The 15,998-nt window shown below is 39.6% G+C and overlaps 2 protein-coding genes across 2 annotated transcripts; both read left to right on the top strand.

Annotated features, from left to right (window-relative positions):
* The first annotated feature begins 999 nt into the window (after positions 1 to 999).
* LOC113016806 (vitamin D3 hydroxylase-associated protein-like) lies at positions 1,000 to 7,029 on the top strand. Its single transcript, XM_026159945.1, has 15 exons — positions 1,000 to 1,328; positions 1,662 to 1,775; positions 2,121 to 2,261; positions 2,601 to 2,734; positions 2,886 to 3,092; positions 3,190 to 3,230; positions 3,356 to 3,480; positions 3,710 to 3,835; positions 3,926 to 4,023; positions 4,258 to 4,357; positions 4,437 to 4,480; positions 4,583 to 4,622; positions 4,698 to 4,806; positions 5,628 to 5,773; positions 6,712 to 7,029. Exons 1-15 carry the CDS (start codon positions 1,113 to 1,115, stop codon positions 6,832 to 6,834), a joined length of 1,764 nt encoding a protein of 587 aa, XP_026015730.1. The 5' UTR covers positions 1,000 to 1,112; the 3' UTR covers positions 6,835 to 7,029.
* A 1,762-nt stretch (positions 7,030 to 8,791) lies between these two features.
* LOC113016807 (vitamin D3 hydroxylase-associated protein-like) lies at positions 8,792 to 15,673 on the top strand. The gene is made up of 15 exons (XM_026159946.1): positions 8,792 to 9,078; positions 9,414 to 9,527; positions 9,873 to 10,013; positions 10,158 to 10,291; positions 10,443 to 10,649; positions 10,747 to 10,787; positions 10,913 to 11,037; positions 11,231 to 11,356; positions 12,170 to 12,267; positions 12,502 to 12,601; positions 12,681 to 12,724; positions 12,829 to 12,868; positions 12,944 to 13,052; positions 13,598 to 13,743; positions 15,368 to 15,673. The coding sequence occupies exons 1-15, from the start codon at positions 8,863 to 8,865 to the stop codon at positions 15,488 to 15,490; spliced, it is 1,764 nt and encodes a 587-aa protein (XP_026015731.1). The 5' UTR covers positions 8,792 to 8,862; the 3' UTR covers positions 15,491 to 15,673.
* The last annotated feature ends 325 nt before the right edge of the window (positions 15,674 to 15,998 follow it).

Raw genomic sequence — 15,998 nt, 5'->3', positions numbered from 1 at the left:
AATGTCAACAACAAAAGGAGTGTGTAAAACACCTATAGTGTAGTGATGGCAGTATACTGTGTATATTTATGCTGGCAGTATGGAAAATGATTATTTGCGGCAAAGTTCGAACCGCTTCATGAACCAGTCACGTGGTACAGCCGGGCAGCGAGGCTTCGGACGTCATCATTTTCAGCTCCTCCCATAAATGAAGCAAGCCTCGATACGCGCTTCGCGGAAACGCCCCCTCCATTACTCGACACACGCTCCGAAGCCTCGATACAGAACGTCCCATCACTATTAAAAACATAGAAGCAAAAGAAATGCATATAAAAGCATAAAAGAACAATATATGTAAAGGATAAAACAGTCAAAAATTTTAAAAATGATTAAAAGTAGTTAAGAATAGACCGGAGATAGAAATAAGCATTAAACTAACTAACAAGCATTAACTGGTAGAAAAAGGCAAGGCTAAATAGGTGGGCTTTTAACCGCGATTTGAAGGATTGAATGGAATCAGACTCACGGACAGCGATGGGGAGGTTATTCCATAGATTGGGTGCAGCCAAGGCAAACGCTCAGTCACCTCTAGTCTTCAGCCGGGATCTCGGCAGTACCAAGAGTGACTGGGAAGATGATCTTAGTACTCTAGCAGGGGTGTATAATCTAAGTAGCTCAATGAGGTAGCTTGGAGCTATATTGTTAATTCAGCTGGGCGATATAAGATTTTTTCATATCACGATATGCTTTTTCATTTCAGGCGATAATGATATATATCACTATATAAGCCAAATAACTACATTTGTAGTTGTATCCATAATTTCTTGGAGCTAATGAATTTTACAGTGTTGAATGAAGTTTATGTGTTATGCTATTAATTACATAGCATATTGATTTTTTGTTAGTGGGTTAATCACTCTTTCTCACGCTCATATTAGTTGTTGGTGGCTACTGGTTAATGAGTAACTAAAAAAGGCTTTTTGTCTGTCCTGAAGTTAATCAACCCTACATGCTCACCACGCCCACTTTAGTTCACAGCTAAAACAAGGCAAGCCTGTCGCATTTAAACAGCTGTGTGTTAGATCCATGTGGCATTTAAACCCATTTGCAGCCCCAGGGCAAAGACGAAAATCATGCAAAACACTGAACTGTTTATTAAGAGAGTGAAGATGGACAAGTGGACAGCGGCTCTGCTCACTGGTGTTGCCTGCATTGTGGGATACCTGGTTGTGTGGGTGAAAAAGATCAACAGCCTCCGACAGGCAGAGGAAAAGATACAGAGAGCCAGAAACAGGAGAGACGAGAGCTTGCAGCACGCAGAGCAGGCGGTGCTCCGGTACAAACAGTCGGTGAGAGTTCAGAGCTTTGGGGATTTTTCTAGTTTCTCTTTATCGATAATCTCAGCTAATGATCTGCTTTTAGTTTAACCTGGCAGAGGTGTAGTTATTAAATACCAAAATACTGGCTCTTTGCAATGTCTCCATGCTTGAGCATGAAAATGAAAGTTATGACTGTGCAAACCGTTTAAGTGCAGTGAACTCATTGCTGTGTTTGAGAAAGTTTGTAAAAAAAAAGTGGAAGGAAGAATCCTGAATCTGTACATGGATGTGGTTCCGTCTCTTTGTTGCAGCCTTTAAAAGAAATAATAACATAATGATTCTGTGTGGGTCTGTGTCTCCTAGCATCCGACAACTGACTCTGCTTTCATCCTGACGCTCTCCCTGTCTGAGCTGACACAGCAGCTGAACGAAGGTTTACTGCACCCCGAGGATGTGCTTTACTCTTACATGGAAAAGGTTCAATATCCAGCATGACACAAATCTTTCATAATAGATCAAATACAGCAAAAGTCATTTTTAAACAAGTAATCATTTAAATTAGTCAGACTTTTCTTAATGTTGTTTATTTTTGACATTACTCCTACTTATAACTCACTGCTTTTTAGTTCTTTTTACACAGAATTGTCTTATTACAGTTAAAGTTTAGACACACTGGATAATAATATTCATATAAGCAACACAGACTGATGTGTCAAGTAATGTCTGTGTTTCCAACAAGAGTTTAATATTTTACAAAGATTAAAATCCCTTTAGGTGAATAAGTTAATCTCAAACTGTCTGTGCTTGTTTCCTTTCCAACAGACTCTGGCTGTAAACCAAAAGCTGAACTGCTGCACTGAAATTTTGCTGGAGAGTTTGGACCAGCTGACAACTGTTGGCTCCAACAAGGATGGTCTCTTGTACGGAGTTCCAGTTAGCGTCAAAGAAAATATTACATTTAAGGTATTACAAAGGTTATGCAATGCAAATTTCAGTTACAGTTAATAATAATAATAATGGATTGGATTTATATAGCGCTTTTCAAGGCACCCAAAGCGCTTTACAATTCCACTATTCATTCACTCTCACATTCACACACTGGTGGAAGCAAGCTACAGTTGTAGCCACAGATGCCCTGGGGGATCGAACCGGCGACCTTCCGGTTGCAGATGACCGTGGCTCAGGGGGTTGGGAGTATTGAAGTATTTCCCATCAGTATTTATAAGTATGGTACAGTATTCTCGAGCATCATAGCTCAGGTATTTGATGTAACATTATCATCTTTGTTTTTTCCAACACTAGAATCATGACTGTTCTTGTGGTGTGGTCATTAACCTGGACCAGCCCGCTGAAAAGGACAGTGTGCTCGTTCAAGTCCTGAAGAAACAAGGAGCTATTCCCTTTGTGAGAACCAACTTGCCTCAAGCTCTTTTAAAGTACATCTTTTATCAGTTACTCACATAAAAATCTACAGCACATTTAAAACTGAGTGCATGTGTTAAGTTGCCTTTGTCCATTCCAAATGTGCAAATAATGAAAATATGAATGAAAATAATATGCAAAGACTCATTAACTGTCTGTTGACAGCTATGACTGCAGTAATCCTATCTACGGGCAGACTGTGAACCCTCATAACCCCCAGAAGACCTCTGGAGGTTCATCTGGTGGGGAGGGGGCTCTCATTGGGGGAGGGGGCTCTCTGCTTGGTATAGGCACTGATATAGGTGGCAGTATCCGTATTCCTGCATCCTTCTGTGGAATCTGTGGTTTCAAGCCAACTGCAGGTCGGCTCAGGTGGGTCTCATTCAGTCAGTTTCCTGGAAATTTATTATACATTGAGTTACACTGAGTTAAACTCTTGTCTTTGTTAACACTTTTGTGTAATGATTAGTTTACAGGGCCTTCGTCCAATTTATCGAGGGCAAAAGTCGGGTAAGAAACATATGTACTTTACATATAAAGTAAATGTAGTTACATAACCACTGTATAGCAATATTTCACAGACACAAACTGTCTCAAATATTTGAGTCACTGCTTTATATTTCGTATGAAACTAGTGCCGTCATCTCCTGGACCCATGGCAAGAGATGTGGACAGCCTGGCTCTGTGCATGCAGGCACTTCTTTGTGACCACATGTTTTCTTTGGACCCCACTGTTCCACCGTTACCTTTTAACATGGAGGTGTGTCCTGTACTGTGAGGTTCATATAATCTGTTAATGATTATTCTTTTGGTTAAAAACTACAAATTAAGCGGATACATGGTTGTCCTAACGCTTCACTTTATATTACTCTTACCTCACCTGTTATTAATGTCCTGAGATACAGAACTAACTTTACAGGCTGTAATCTTAACCTTTGCAAACTGATTATGTTTAATTGACTGAGGAAGTAAAAAAGATTGACCCTTAGATATACAGAAGCTCCAGACCTCTAAGGATCGGTTATTTGGAAAGCGATGGCTACACGCATCCATCTCCAAGCATGGCCCGAGGCGTCAGAGAGGTCAAAGCTCTGCTAGAGCAAGCAGGGCACACAGTAAGACGTCACCACACACACTATGATCACTGTCAAGCCACGTATGTGATATGAGTCATAGGTCCTCAGTGTTGATATTTGTGCCTTTAGCTCGTCCCTTACTGTCCACTGAAGATGGATCAAACTATCCCTGAGCTTTTGATAAAGGGTGTATTTGCAGATGGAGCTACCACCCTGCTACAAAAACTGTGAGTTGTTCCATTTAATAAGTCAGTTAGTACCATTTGTTTTCTAAACGTAAATCATCTAACATTTTGAGATTTTGTTTCTTTTTAGTTCTAACCACTAAACATCACCATGCTGCCATTGTCTTTATGAACAACATGGGGTTGTGGTTCTTTTTGAAACCATTACAGTAATTCTCAGTTCAGTGTCTCTGAACAGACTGTTTTCTCCTGTGCCAATGATCTCTTTCATTTTAGGGAAGGGGGACCTGTGGACCCTTGTCTGGAGCCTCAGGTTTTTCCTTATGGCTTTCCCAAGTGGTTGAAGAAAACCATTTCATTCTTGCTCAAACCCGTGGTGAGTCCTTGGTTTAACAGTTATCTTCACAGTTCAGTCTGATAAAACATTTATAATGATGCTGATTTTTTTTTGGCAGTTTCCTCGTGTTTCTGCCAACTTTGATGCTCTTTGTGGAGTTGGGTGAGAAAGTATCCTTGAAATTCTTCATTTGTGCTTGAATCGTTTCTTTGTTACATTTCCATGTGCTAGGAATTGTATCCAAACGTTCTGCTTCATTCTTAGATCTGTTCCAGAGCTGTGGAAGCAACATGCTGCTGTTGAGGTACTGTCAGCTGATGATGCATGGTCACGTATGAAAGTCTGAAGGTGAAATTGAGATTTCCTGTGTTTTCTTTAGGACTACATTCAAGAGACAATAGCACATTGGAGGAGCTGCAACATTGATGTGCTGCTGTGTCCTGTGATTGGACCAGCCTACAACTTCTTATACTGTGGCAAACTTTCAAGTATGATTAACTCAGTATGACAGACAACTTAGTTTCTGTATTTATCACTTTGTTTTCAAAAAAATGTAATTACAGGACTTTAAAGATGTTTAAAGTGTGAAGCAAAAGTCACAAATTAGATCAGATATTGTTACTTTAATAGTTTCAGAAAATTACAAAGATATGTAAAATATAAAAGGCAAAAGATAACAGTAACTAATAAAAAAACACTTTATTTTTCCAGTTTAATTTTTATTGTGTTTAGTACTTCTATTTGTAAATGAAGTTTAGCTAAAGTGTAATTCATGTTGTAGTGGATTCAGCGGGTTTCATCACTGGGGAACTGGATAGACATGATAAAAAAAAAGAATGACAGTGTACAAAACATGTCTGTGAACTCAGTCATCCAGGTCACTGTAGTCTAAGGAGCTTGGAAAGAAAAACGTCATTGCTGCTTGTGACTTACACCCGTTTCCACACCTTGGATGGTGTGATTAGGTATAGGATCAATGGGTGGTCCATGACCCTCTTGGGGACACTTCCATGGGGCTTAAAATCTGGGACTCTCCACCAGCTGCTCTTGGAACTGAAGAAGCTTCTCGAATGAGAGGTGAAACGTCTTCAAGAAACCTAAAGAAGTCCAGACACTTTTATTTCCAAGCTCCTTAGTGTACAAAACAGTTACACGTTATAATACAACTGAACTTTGAAAAGAGGAAAAAAAGAGACATTTCATCAAAGATGAGGACGACTCTCCAGACATTACTTGATTTAAAAAGTAACCTGGGTCTGGATATAGAGTAAGTAAGTAAGTAATTGTTTTGTCTTTTCTGCGTTTTAAGCTGCTGTTAGCTACACGATACTCTACAATCTCCTTACCTTTCCTGCGGGTGTAGTCACTGTTTCCACAGTGACCACAAAGGATGAGGAAGAACTCAAGCACTATAAGGGCTGTTATCAGGACATGTGGGACAAACTCTTCAAAGAGGTAGGCAACATGTACCAGTGAGATAAGACTGAGTGAGAACATAGAGCCAGATTTACTAACACATTGTGTCAGGACAAACTTTTGGCATGAAAAAAAATAGATTTTTCCAAAGCGAGTGCAGTAAGAAGACTTCAGTTAAGAAGTGGGGGCTCAGAGACTTTTGTAAATGATCCATTTGCACGTGTTTAATGTTTATATCCACGCTGTAGACTGCGTCACTATTTTCCTCTTCTGGCATATGAAGTGAAATCAGCTGATTGCAGCACATGTGCAAGTGGAACCATTGAGCAGGATCGATAGGCAAGCAGACTAACAATTCCAAGGTACAGAGCTACCAAGCCACTTAATGCTAAATTTGCTCAATAGCTTCAGAGATGACCTGGAGCCTCTAACCTAAAGGAGTCACACAATGCCAGCGGCAACAAAACTGCTTCCAGCTCTTCAGTTTCACAGCCTGTGCAATAGGGTTCAAAGGGAAACGGCCAAAAAATGGAGAAACAGGGAGGAGGACAGCACTGATCCTCAGAAGAATCAGACCTTTGATGGACATTAAAGCAATGTATTTATGTTGATAAACTTTAAAAATACATTTTTCCTTAATAAAGTTTTATCACACTCCAATTAAACAGTTATAATTCCAGGAGTGTAAACAGCACACGGTTTTCAGCACATCAGCTGTGCTCCAACAACCGTTACTTATTACTGGTGGATCTACACAAGTTCAGCTGCATGCACTTTGACAATACGTGAGATCACGGATGAACACATGTACACACATGACTTCCCCATGAATTCAGCAAATCCATTTTTTTTCTAGGTAAACACCTTTCAGCACTATTTGGGGATTGTGCTCTTTTGCCCTGTTTAGTAAATTACACATTTAGGTGGTGCGTTCAGCTGCTGAGCATTAAGTGACAGGAGTGTTTTTTTGTGTTCAGGCAGTGTCCGGTGGCGAGGGTCTACCTGTGGCGGTTCAGTGTGTTGCTCTGCCGTGGCAGGATGAGCTCTGCCTGCGCTTCATGAAGGAAGTGGAACAACTGGTCAAAGAAAGCAAGAAGTAAAGCTGCTTTCTTTGTCAGTCTCACAGGAGAGGCTGCAGACTTGAGAGGAGACATGTTAACTTGAGTATTTCCTGTAATAATGAGCTAATGGTGTCATAAATAGTGGAGTATTCTCTACACTACAAGCTTAATCTGGGCACTTTTTGTTTTTTGGCTGTTTGTTGAAGGTTAAATAAAAGGCAATTGTTAAAATTACACATTTTTTGTTCTTATTGTTGTAGGTCTTTTGTCGTATTACCATCCATTTCATGTAATAAAGTATGAAAAGGCACTAAAAGAACGAAAACTGGAATCATGTCAACAGTAGGCAAAGAGACAGTGCTAGTACATGTGTAAAAATGTTAAGAATTAGCATTAAATAATAAGTATGTAAAGTAATATTACTGTTTGTGCACATAATTCTACGATTTACATTGTATACATATACAAATTAGTACATACTACATTTGCTTTTGTTTACAACAACAACAACAATAACCTTTATTTATACAGCACATTTAAAACCAGTGGTGTACCAAAGTGCTTAACATACAAGAGGGTAAGATGAAGTAACAGGGAAGGATGAAGGCTTGTTACGACCCGTCTAGGGCCAGGCAATAACATGAGTGAGGCACTCGCTTCCCACCCCAAGACCCAAGCAGCCACAGGAAACAAATCCGTTCGTTATAATGTGATTTATTTACAAAGTGAAAAAAAGGAACAACAAAACGGGAGTGTCAACACTTCAGGGTGAGCCAAGGCCAAAATAATAAACAAAAACAAATCTACACAAATCCCGCTCCCCTGACCTTACCAAAACAAAGTCAAAAGTAAAGACAGAGTCTGACCTCCTTAACTAATTCAAAACAGGAAAAAACGGGTGATCAAAAGAAACGGCAGCTCACCCCTACTCACTCCACTTCCACAACTTTTAAGCCGCACTGTAGCCAGCGGCTGCCACAGTTACACTGCTGGGTCATGAGGAGAAACGCGAGGACCTCTCCTGCAGTAGCACTCCAGACTCCTTTTAATGGGCGGGTCCTCCAGCTGGAACCAGTCACGTCGGGGCGGTGTATCCACGCACCAATCGGAGCAGGGCCCTGGCACAGCTGAATTAACATAAAAAGGTACATCACCTGCACAAAACAAACACATGAACGTGCAAGTTCGTAACAGGCTATGGCAAAGTACCAACATGCTAGCAGGTTAAATGGCATTAAAAACATAGAAGCAAAAGAAATGAATATAAAAGCATAAAAGAACAATATATGTAAAGGATAAAACAGTCAAAAATTTTAAAAATGATTAAAAGTAGTTAAGAATAGACCGGAGATAGAAATAAGCATTAAACTAACTAACAAGCATTAACTGGTAGAAAAAGGCAAGGCTAAATAGGTGGGCTTTTAACCACGATTTGAAGGATTGAATGGAATCAGACTCGCGGACAGCGATGGGGAGGTTATTCCATAGATTGGGTGCAGCCAAGGCAAACGCTCGGTCACCTCTAGTCTTCAGCCGGGATCTCGGCAGTACCAAGAGTGACTGGGAAGATGATCTTAGTACTCTAGCAGGGGTGTATAATCTAAGTAGCTCAATGAGGTAGCTTGGAGCTATATTGTTAATTCAGCTGGGCGATATAAGATTTTTTCATATCACGATATGCTTTTTCATTTCAGGCGATAATGATATATATCACTATATAAGCCAAATAACTACATTTGTAGTTGTATCCATAATTTCTTGGAGCTAATGAATTTTACAGTGTTGAATGAAGTTTATGTGTTATGCTATTAATTACATAGCATATTGATTTTTTGTTAGTGGGTTAATCACTCTTTCTCACGCTCATATTAGTTGTTGGTGGCTACTGGTTAATGAGTAACTAAAAAAGGCTTTTTGTCTGTCCTGAAGTTAATCAACCCTACATGCTCACCACGCCCACTTTAGTTCACAGCTAAAACAAGGCAAGCCTGTCGCGTTTAAACAGCTGTGTGTTAGGACCATGTGGCATTTAAACCCATTTGCAGCCCCAGGACAAAGACGAAAATCATGCAGAACACTGAACTGTTTATTAAGAGAGTGAAGATGGACAACTGGACAGCGGCTCTGCTCACTGGTGTTGCCTGCATTGTGGGATACCTGGTTGTGCGGGTGAAAAAGATCAACAGCCTCCGACAGGCGGAGGAAAAGATCAAGAGAGCCAGAAACAGGAGAGATGAGAGCTTGCAGCGGGCAGAGCAGGCGGTGCTCCGGTACAAACAGTCGGTGAGAGTTCAGAGCTTTGGGGATTTTTCTAGTTTCTCTTTATCGATAATCTCAGCTAATGATCTGCTTTTAGTTTAACCTGGCAGAGGTGTAGTTATTAAATACCAAAATACTGGCACTTTGCAATGTCTCCATGCTTGAGCATGAAAATGAAAGTTATGACTGTGCAAACCGTTTAAGTGCAGTGAACTCATTGCTGTGTTTGAGAAAGATTGTAAAAAAAAAAAGTGGAAGGAAGAATCCTGAATCTGTACATGGATGTGGTTCCGTCTCTTTGTTGCAGCCTTTAAAAGAAATAATAACATAATGATTCTGTGTGGGTCTGTGTCTCCTAGCATCCGACAACTGACTCTGCTTTCATCCTGACGCTCTCCCTGTCTGAGCTGACACAGCAGCTGAACGAAGGTTTACTGCGCCCCGAGGATGTGCTTTACTCTTACATGGAAAAGGTTCAATATCCAGCATGACACAAATCTTTCATAATAGATCAAATACAGCAAAAGTCATTTTTAAACAAGTAATCATTTAAATTAGTCAGACTTTTCTTAATGTTGTTTATTTTTGACATTACTCCTACTTATAACTCACTGCTTTTTAGTTCTTTTTACACAGAATTGTCTTATTACAGTTAAAGTTTAGACACACTGGATAAAAATATTCATATAAGCAACACAGACTGATGTGTCAAGTAATGTCTGTGTTTCCAACAAGAGTTTAATATTTTACAAAGATTAAAATCCCTTTAGGTGAATAAGTTAATCTCAAACTGTCTGTGCTTGTTTCCTTTCCAACAGACTCTGGCTGTAAACAAAAAGCTGAACTGCTGCACTGAAATTTTGCTGGAGAGTTTGGACCAGCTGACAACTGTTGGCTCCAACAAGGATGGTCTCTTGTACGGAGTTCCAGTTAGCGTCAAAGAAAATATTACATTTAAGGTATTACAAAGGTTATGCAATGCAAATTTCAGTTACAGTTAAAGTATTTCCCATCAGTATTTATAAGTATGGTACAGTATTCTCGAGCATCATAGCTCAGGTATTTGATGTAACATTATCATCTTTGTTTTAATCCAACACTAGAATCATGACTGTTCTTGTGGTGTGGTCATTAACCTGGACCAGCCTGCTGAAAAGGACAGTGTGCTCGTTCAAGTCCTGAAGAAACAAGGAGCTATTCCCTTTGTGAGAACCAACTTGCCTCAAGCTCTTTTAAAGTACATCTTTTATCAGTTACTCACATAAAAATCTACAGCACATTTAAAACTGAGTGCATGTGTTAAGTTGCCTTTGTCCATTCCAAATGTGCAAATAATGAAAATATGAATGAAAATAATATTCAGAGACTCATTAACTGTCTGTTGACAGCTATGACTGCAGTAATCCTATCTACGGGCAGACTGTGAACCCTCATAACCCCCAGAAGACCTCTGGAGGTTCATCTGGTGGGGAGGGGGCTCTCATCGGGGGAGGGGGCTCTCTGCTTGGTATAGGCACTGATATAGGTGGCAGTATCCGTATTCCTGCATCCTTCTGTGGAATCTGTGGTTTCAAGCCAACTGCAGGTCGGCTCAGGTGGGTCTCATTCAGTCAGTTTCCTGGAAAATTATTACACATTGAGTTACACTGAGTTAAACTCTTGTCTTTGTTAACACTTTTGTGTAATGATTAGTTTACAGGGCCTTCGTCCAATTTATCGAGGGCAAAAGTCGGGTAAGAAACATATGTACTTTACATATAAAGTAAATGTAGTTACATAACCACTGTATAGCAATATTTCACAGACACAAACGGTCTCAAATATTTGAGTCACTGCTTTATATTTCGTATGAAACTAGTGTCGTCATCTCCTGGACCCATGGCAAGAGATGTGGACAGCCTGGCTCTGTGCATGCAGGCACTTCTTTGTGACCACATGTTTTCTTTGGACCCCACTGTTCCACCATTACCTTTTAACATGGAGGTGTGTCCTGTACTGTGAGGTTCATATAATCTGTTAATGATTATTCTTTTGGTTAAAAACTACAAATTAAACCGATACATAGTTGTCCTAATCCTTCACTTTATATTACGCTTTACAGGCTGTAATCTTAAACTTCGCAAAAACATCTGATTATATTTAATTGACTCAGGAAATGAAAATTCTTCACCCTTAGATATACAGAAGCTCCAGACCTCTAAGGATCGGTTATTTGGAAAGCAATGGCTACACGCATCCATCTCCAAGCATGGCCCGAGGCGTCAGAGAGGTCAAAGCTCTGCTAGAGCAAGCAGGGCACACAGTAAGACGTCACCACACACACTATGATCACTGTCAAGCCACGTATGTGATTTAGGGCTGTGCGATATCACCAAAATCTCATATCCCAATATAGGACATTTTTCATCCTGATAACAATAGATATCACAAAACAGGGCATTTTCTGTAAATTCTGTAAATCTCGGGCAACTCGACTTGCGTGAAGTATTTTCAGCTGGGCGTTGTGTACCTGGAGTCGAGTACTTTGAGCCATGCATGAAGTTATACATTTTTAAACATAAGTTGTGACAGGGGCTCCAATTTCTATTTGTATGTATTTATTACATGGCGTGCTGCGGGGAAAAGCCTGTTCTAATGTTTGAGTCTAAAGTTTATTTTGAGCACCTGACGACTCTTTTTTGCTTCCCATCCATAAACTCGCTCCATACGCTTTCACATGATTCTTGTGTAGGTGGTAGAAAAAGTTTGTCGTGTTTGAGTCTGTGGTGGTGAGCGGTTTGCAGCGCAATTTGCATAGTACAGTTTTCCGCTCCGCGTCAGTCCTTTCATAACCAAACCATGTCCATGCTTCAGAGGTAATAAGGTCCTTGATTTATTTTGACTGGTCCTTCCATTTGGAGCTACCTGGTGTTGCCTCATTTTCACTGGCTAAGCTGGTATTCTCTGTGTCCCGATGAAAAAATATTGCTGTAAACAGTTTATTTTGCGACACCATGACAAATGATAGCATATAATTTGAAATGATAGATGTTTTCATATCGTCATCTGGTATATTTCGACATATCGCATAGCCCTACGAGTCATAGGTCATTAATCCTGTCATTTGTGCCTTTAGCTCGTCCCTTACTGTCCACTGAAGATGGATCAAACTATCCCTGAACTATTTTTAAAGGGTGTATTTGCAGATGGAGCTACCACCCTGCTACAAAAACTGTGAGTTGTTCCATTTAATAAGTCAGTTAGTACCATTTGTTTTCTAAACTTAAATCATTTAACATTTAGAGATTTTGTTTCTTTTTAGTTCTAACCACTAAACATCACCATGCTGCCATTGTCTTTATGAACAACATGGGGTTGTGGTTCTTTTTGAAACCATTACAGTAATTCTCAGTTCAGTGTCTCTGAACAGACTGTTTTCTCCTGTGCCAATGATCTCTTTCATTTTAGGGAAGGGGGACCTGTGGACCCTTGTCTGGAGCCTCAGGTTTTTCCTTGCGGCTTTCCCAAGTGGTTGAAGAAAACCATTTCATTCTTGCTCAAACCCGTGGTGAGTCCTTGGTTTAACAGTTAACTTCACAGTTCAGTCTGATAAAACATTTATAATGATGCTGATTTTTTTTTGGCAGTTTCCTCGTGTTTCTGCCAACTTTGATGCTCTTTGTGGAGTTGGGTGAGAAACTATTCTTGAAATTTTTCATTTTTGTGCTTGAATCGTTTCTTTGTTACATTTCCATGTGCTAGGAATTGTATCCAAACGTTCTGCTTCATTCTTAGATCTGTTCCAGAGCTGTGGAAGCAACATGCTGCTGTTGAGGTACTGTCAGCTGATGATGCATGGTCACGTATGAAAGCCTGAAGATGAAATTGAGATTTCCTGTGTTTTCTTTAGGACTACATTCAAGAGACAATAGCACATTGGAGGAGCTGCAACATCGATGTGCTGCTGTGTCCTGTGACTGGTCCAGCCTACAACTTCTTATACTGTGGCAAACTTTTAAGTATGGCTGATTATGATAGCTGTAAACTATAAAAGGCAAAAGATTGCAGGGACTAAGAAAACAACCGCTTTATTTTTCCAGTTTAATTTTTATTGTGTTTAGTACTTCTATTTAAATTATATTTAAATTAAACAATGAAGTTTAGCTAAAGGTGTAATTCATGTTGTAGTGGATTCAGAGAGTTTCCTCACTGGGGAACCGGATACATATAAGAAACAAAACAGTTACATGTTACAATACAAGAGTGTGACAGGACTTAAAAAAGTGAAGAAAAAGAGACATTTCATCAAAGATGAGGACGACTGCTTTTGTCTACTGCTGGGAAAACTGGGCATTACAGGACAGAGTGCAGCACAGTAAGAGTCATGAAACTGTCTCCAGACATTACTTGATTAAAAGGTAACCTGGATTACAACATCTGGATAAAGAGCAAAGCAAAGGCATTACTGCATTAACTAAATTATATTTAAATTAAACAATAATTGCATTTGTAAAGGCTAAGAATGGTGTTTATGTTTCTTTATTTTTGTTTTCTACACTTTCAGCTGCTGCCAGCTACACGATGCTCTACAATCTCCTTACCTTTCCTGCGGGTGTAGTCACTGTTTCCACAGTGACCACAAAGGATGAGGAGGAACTCAAGAACTATAAGGGCTGTTATCAGGACATGTGGGACAAACTCTTCAAAGAGGTAGGCAACATGTACCAGTGAGATAAGACTGAGTGAGAACATAGAGCCAGATTTACTAACATGTTGTCTCAGGACAAAACTGGGTTTTAGCATTAAAAAGGCATAAAGTAGATTTTTGTAAAGAAAGTGCAGTAAGAGTAAAATTAGTGCTGCGTATCGATGTTGATTCAGTTTTATCGCAGACATCCAGAAATATTATAATTCTGATCATTTATCAGTACATATTCCTATTGTTATATCTATGTATAAAAACAAAGCTGACACATGTGAGACTTTATTAGAAGTGTAAGCATCACAGCAGATGCCTTTGTGTCAAAGTAACTGAGGATAAAATACAGAGAATGTGAATCAGATTTTCCTGGCCTGTCTTTTTATAGCAGATAAATGCCTTCAAAATATTGTGCAGTAGATTAAAAACTGTTGCAGTTGTTTCTGTTCTGGACGTTTTCACTGTAACTTAACGCTCGTTCTTTTCTGCAATTTAAAATAAAAGTAATGTTTATATCCACGTTGTAGACTGTGTCACTATTTTCGCCCTGCGGCATATGAATTGAAATCAGCTGATTGTATCTCATGTGCAAGTGCAACCGATAAGCAAGATCGATAGGCAAGCAGACTAACCATTCCAAGGAACTGACTACCAAACCACTTAATGCTAAATTTATTCAATGAAGTCAGAGGTGACTTGTAACCTTCAAGCTAAACGAGTCACACAATGCCAGCGGCAACAAAACTGCTTCCAGCTCTTCAGTTTCACAGCCTGTGCAATAGGGTTCAAAGGGAAGCGGCCAAAAAATGGAGAGACAGGGAGGAGGACAGCACTGATCCTCAGAAGAATCAGACCTTTGAAGGACATCATACTAAACAATGTATTTATGTTGATAAAAGTTATTAAGTAAAAGTGTGCTTTTAAAGTTTTATTATACTCCACTTAAACAGTTATAATTCCAGGATCATGAACAGCACACGGTTTTCAGCACATCAGCTGTGCTCCAACACCATTACTTATTACTGGTGGGTCTACACAAATTCAGCTGCATGCACTTTGACAATACGTGAGATCACAGATGTACACGCGTACACATAAATCTGGTGTCTTAGACTCAGTGTCAGGCTAGCTTTTCATGCAGCAACAACAAGTCAGGAGCCCCTGATGTAAAGTCTAAAATACAGATACATTTTTTTTTTGTATACTTGTGAATGTGCGTCAGTGTACTTTAATGTGGTTTCAATCAGCTGCTGTAGCACATCTGTCTCGGGCTATGTAGAGCTCATCGTTTGATGTTCCCTATTACTCATCTGTGCATGTTGAAGTAATAATAAACATTACTTGCTTGAATCTAATTTTTCCCTTAGTATCAGTTTTATCTTGTAATAACTAAATTAAGAAATGCAATTTTTTTTCTGTGGAATGTTATTTAAAAATGTGATGTATTACTCTGGACATTCACTTCAATTCTATGTACTTAACATGACTTTACACAGAACCAAGAACTGAACCAGATCAGTCTATTGCGGCTCCAATATTTATAGAGTTTCTTTTTATCACAGTAGGTGGATGAAGGAGACTGTGGTGCGTTCAGCTGCTGAGCATTGAGTGACAGGAGTGTGTTTTTGTGTTCAGGCAGTGACTGGTGGCGAGGGTCTACCTGTGGCGGTTCAGTGTGTTGCTCTGCCGTGGCAGGATGAGCTCTGCCTGCACTTCATGAAGGAAGTGGAACAACTGGTCAAAGAAAGCAAGAAGTAAAGCTGCTTTCTTTGTCAGTCTCACAGGAGAGGCTGCAGACTTGAGAGGAAACATGTTAACTTGAGTATTTCCTGTAATAATGAGCTAATGGTGTCATAAATGGAATATTCTCTGCACTACAAGCTTAATCTGGGCACTTTCTGGGGTTTTTTGGCTGTTTGCTAAAGGTTAAATAAAAAGTAACTGGCAAAATTATGCATTTATGTTTTTTTGTTTTTATATTTTAAAGTCTTTTATATTGTCTTGCTATCACCATTGTTATCATGATCATTTATCCACTTTTAGGAACCTGCAGTCAAAACGCTTCATCTTTTGGTGTATTTATTAAAGCATTGGATGATCAAAAATCAGCACATACATGGATCTCTTCTGTTCAGAAAACTACAGTGTGTCCGAAAGTCTCCTTCTATTTCAATCGCATCGCTATAAGTGCAGTGTTAATTTCTGCCGATAAGTTCCACTTTGTTCTTACTGTTTGCTACGGTCCTGCCGTATCACGAGTCCGAGG

The sequence above is a fragment of the Astatotilapia calliptera genome, chromosome 23, assembly GCF_900246225.1.
Source record: "Astatotilapia calliptera chromosome 23, fAstCal1.2, whole genome shotgun sequence".
Lineage (NCBI taxonomy): Eukaryota > Metazoa > Chordata > Actinopteri > Cichliformes > Cichlidae > Astatotilapia > Astatotilapia calliptera.
Note: the sequence above shows the minus strand (reverse complement) of the source record. Positions and strands in the feature narration are given on the sequence as shown.

Bases quoted from the DNA above. Each gene is read 5' to 3' on its own strand.
- LOC113016807 (XM_026159946.1), top strand. From the start codon at position 8,863: ATGCAGAACACTGAACTGTTTATTAAGAGAGTGAAGATGGACAACTGG. The intron at 10,292-10,442 runs GTACATCTTTTA...GTCTGTTGACAG, and splicing joins TTGCCTCAAGCTCTTTTAAA to CTATGACTGCAGTAATCCTA. The intron at 13,053-13,597 runs GTATGGCTGATT...CTACACTTTCAG, and splicing joins ATACTGTGGCAAACTTTTAA to CTGCTGCCAGCTACACGATG.
- LOC113016806 (XM_026159945.1), top strand. From the start codon at position 1,113: ATGCAAAACACTGAACTGTTTATTAAGAGAGTGAAGATGGACAAGTGG. The intron at 3,093-3,189 runs GTGGGTCTCATT...TGTAATGATTAG, and splicing joins CCAACTGCAGGTCGGCTCAG to TTTACAGGGCCTTCGTCCAA. The intron at 4,481-4,582 runs GTGAGAAAGTAT...CTTCATTCTTAG, and splicing joins GATGCTCTTTGTGGAGTTGG to ATCTGTTCCAGAGCTGTGGA.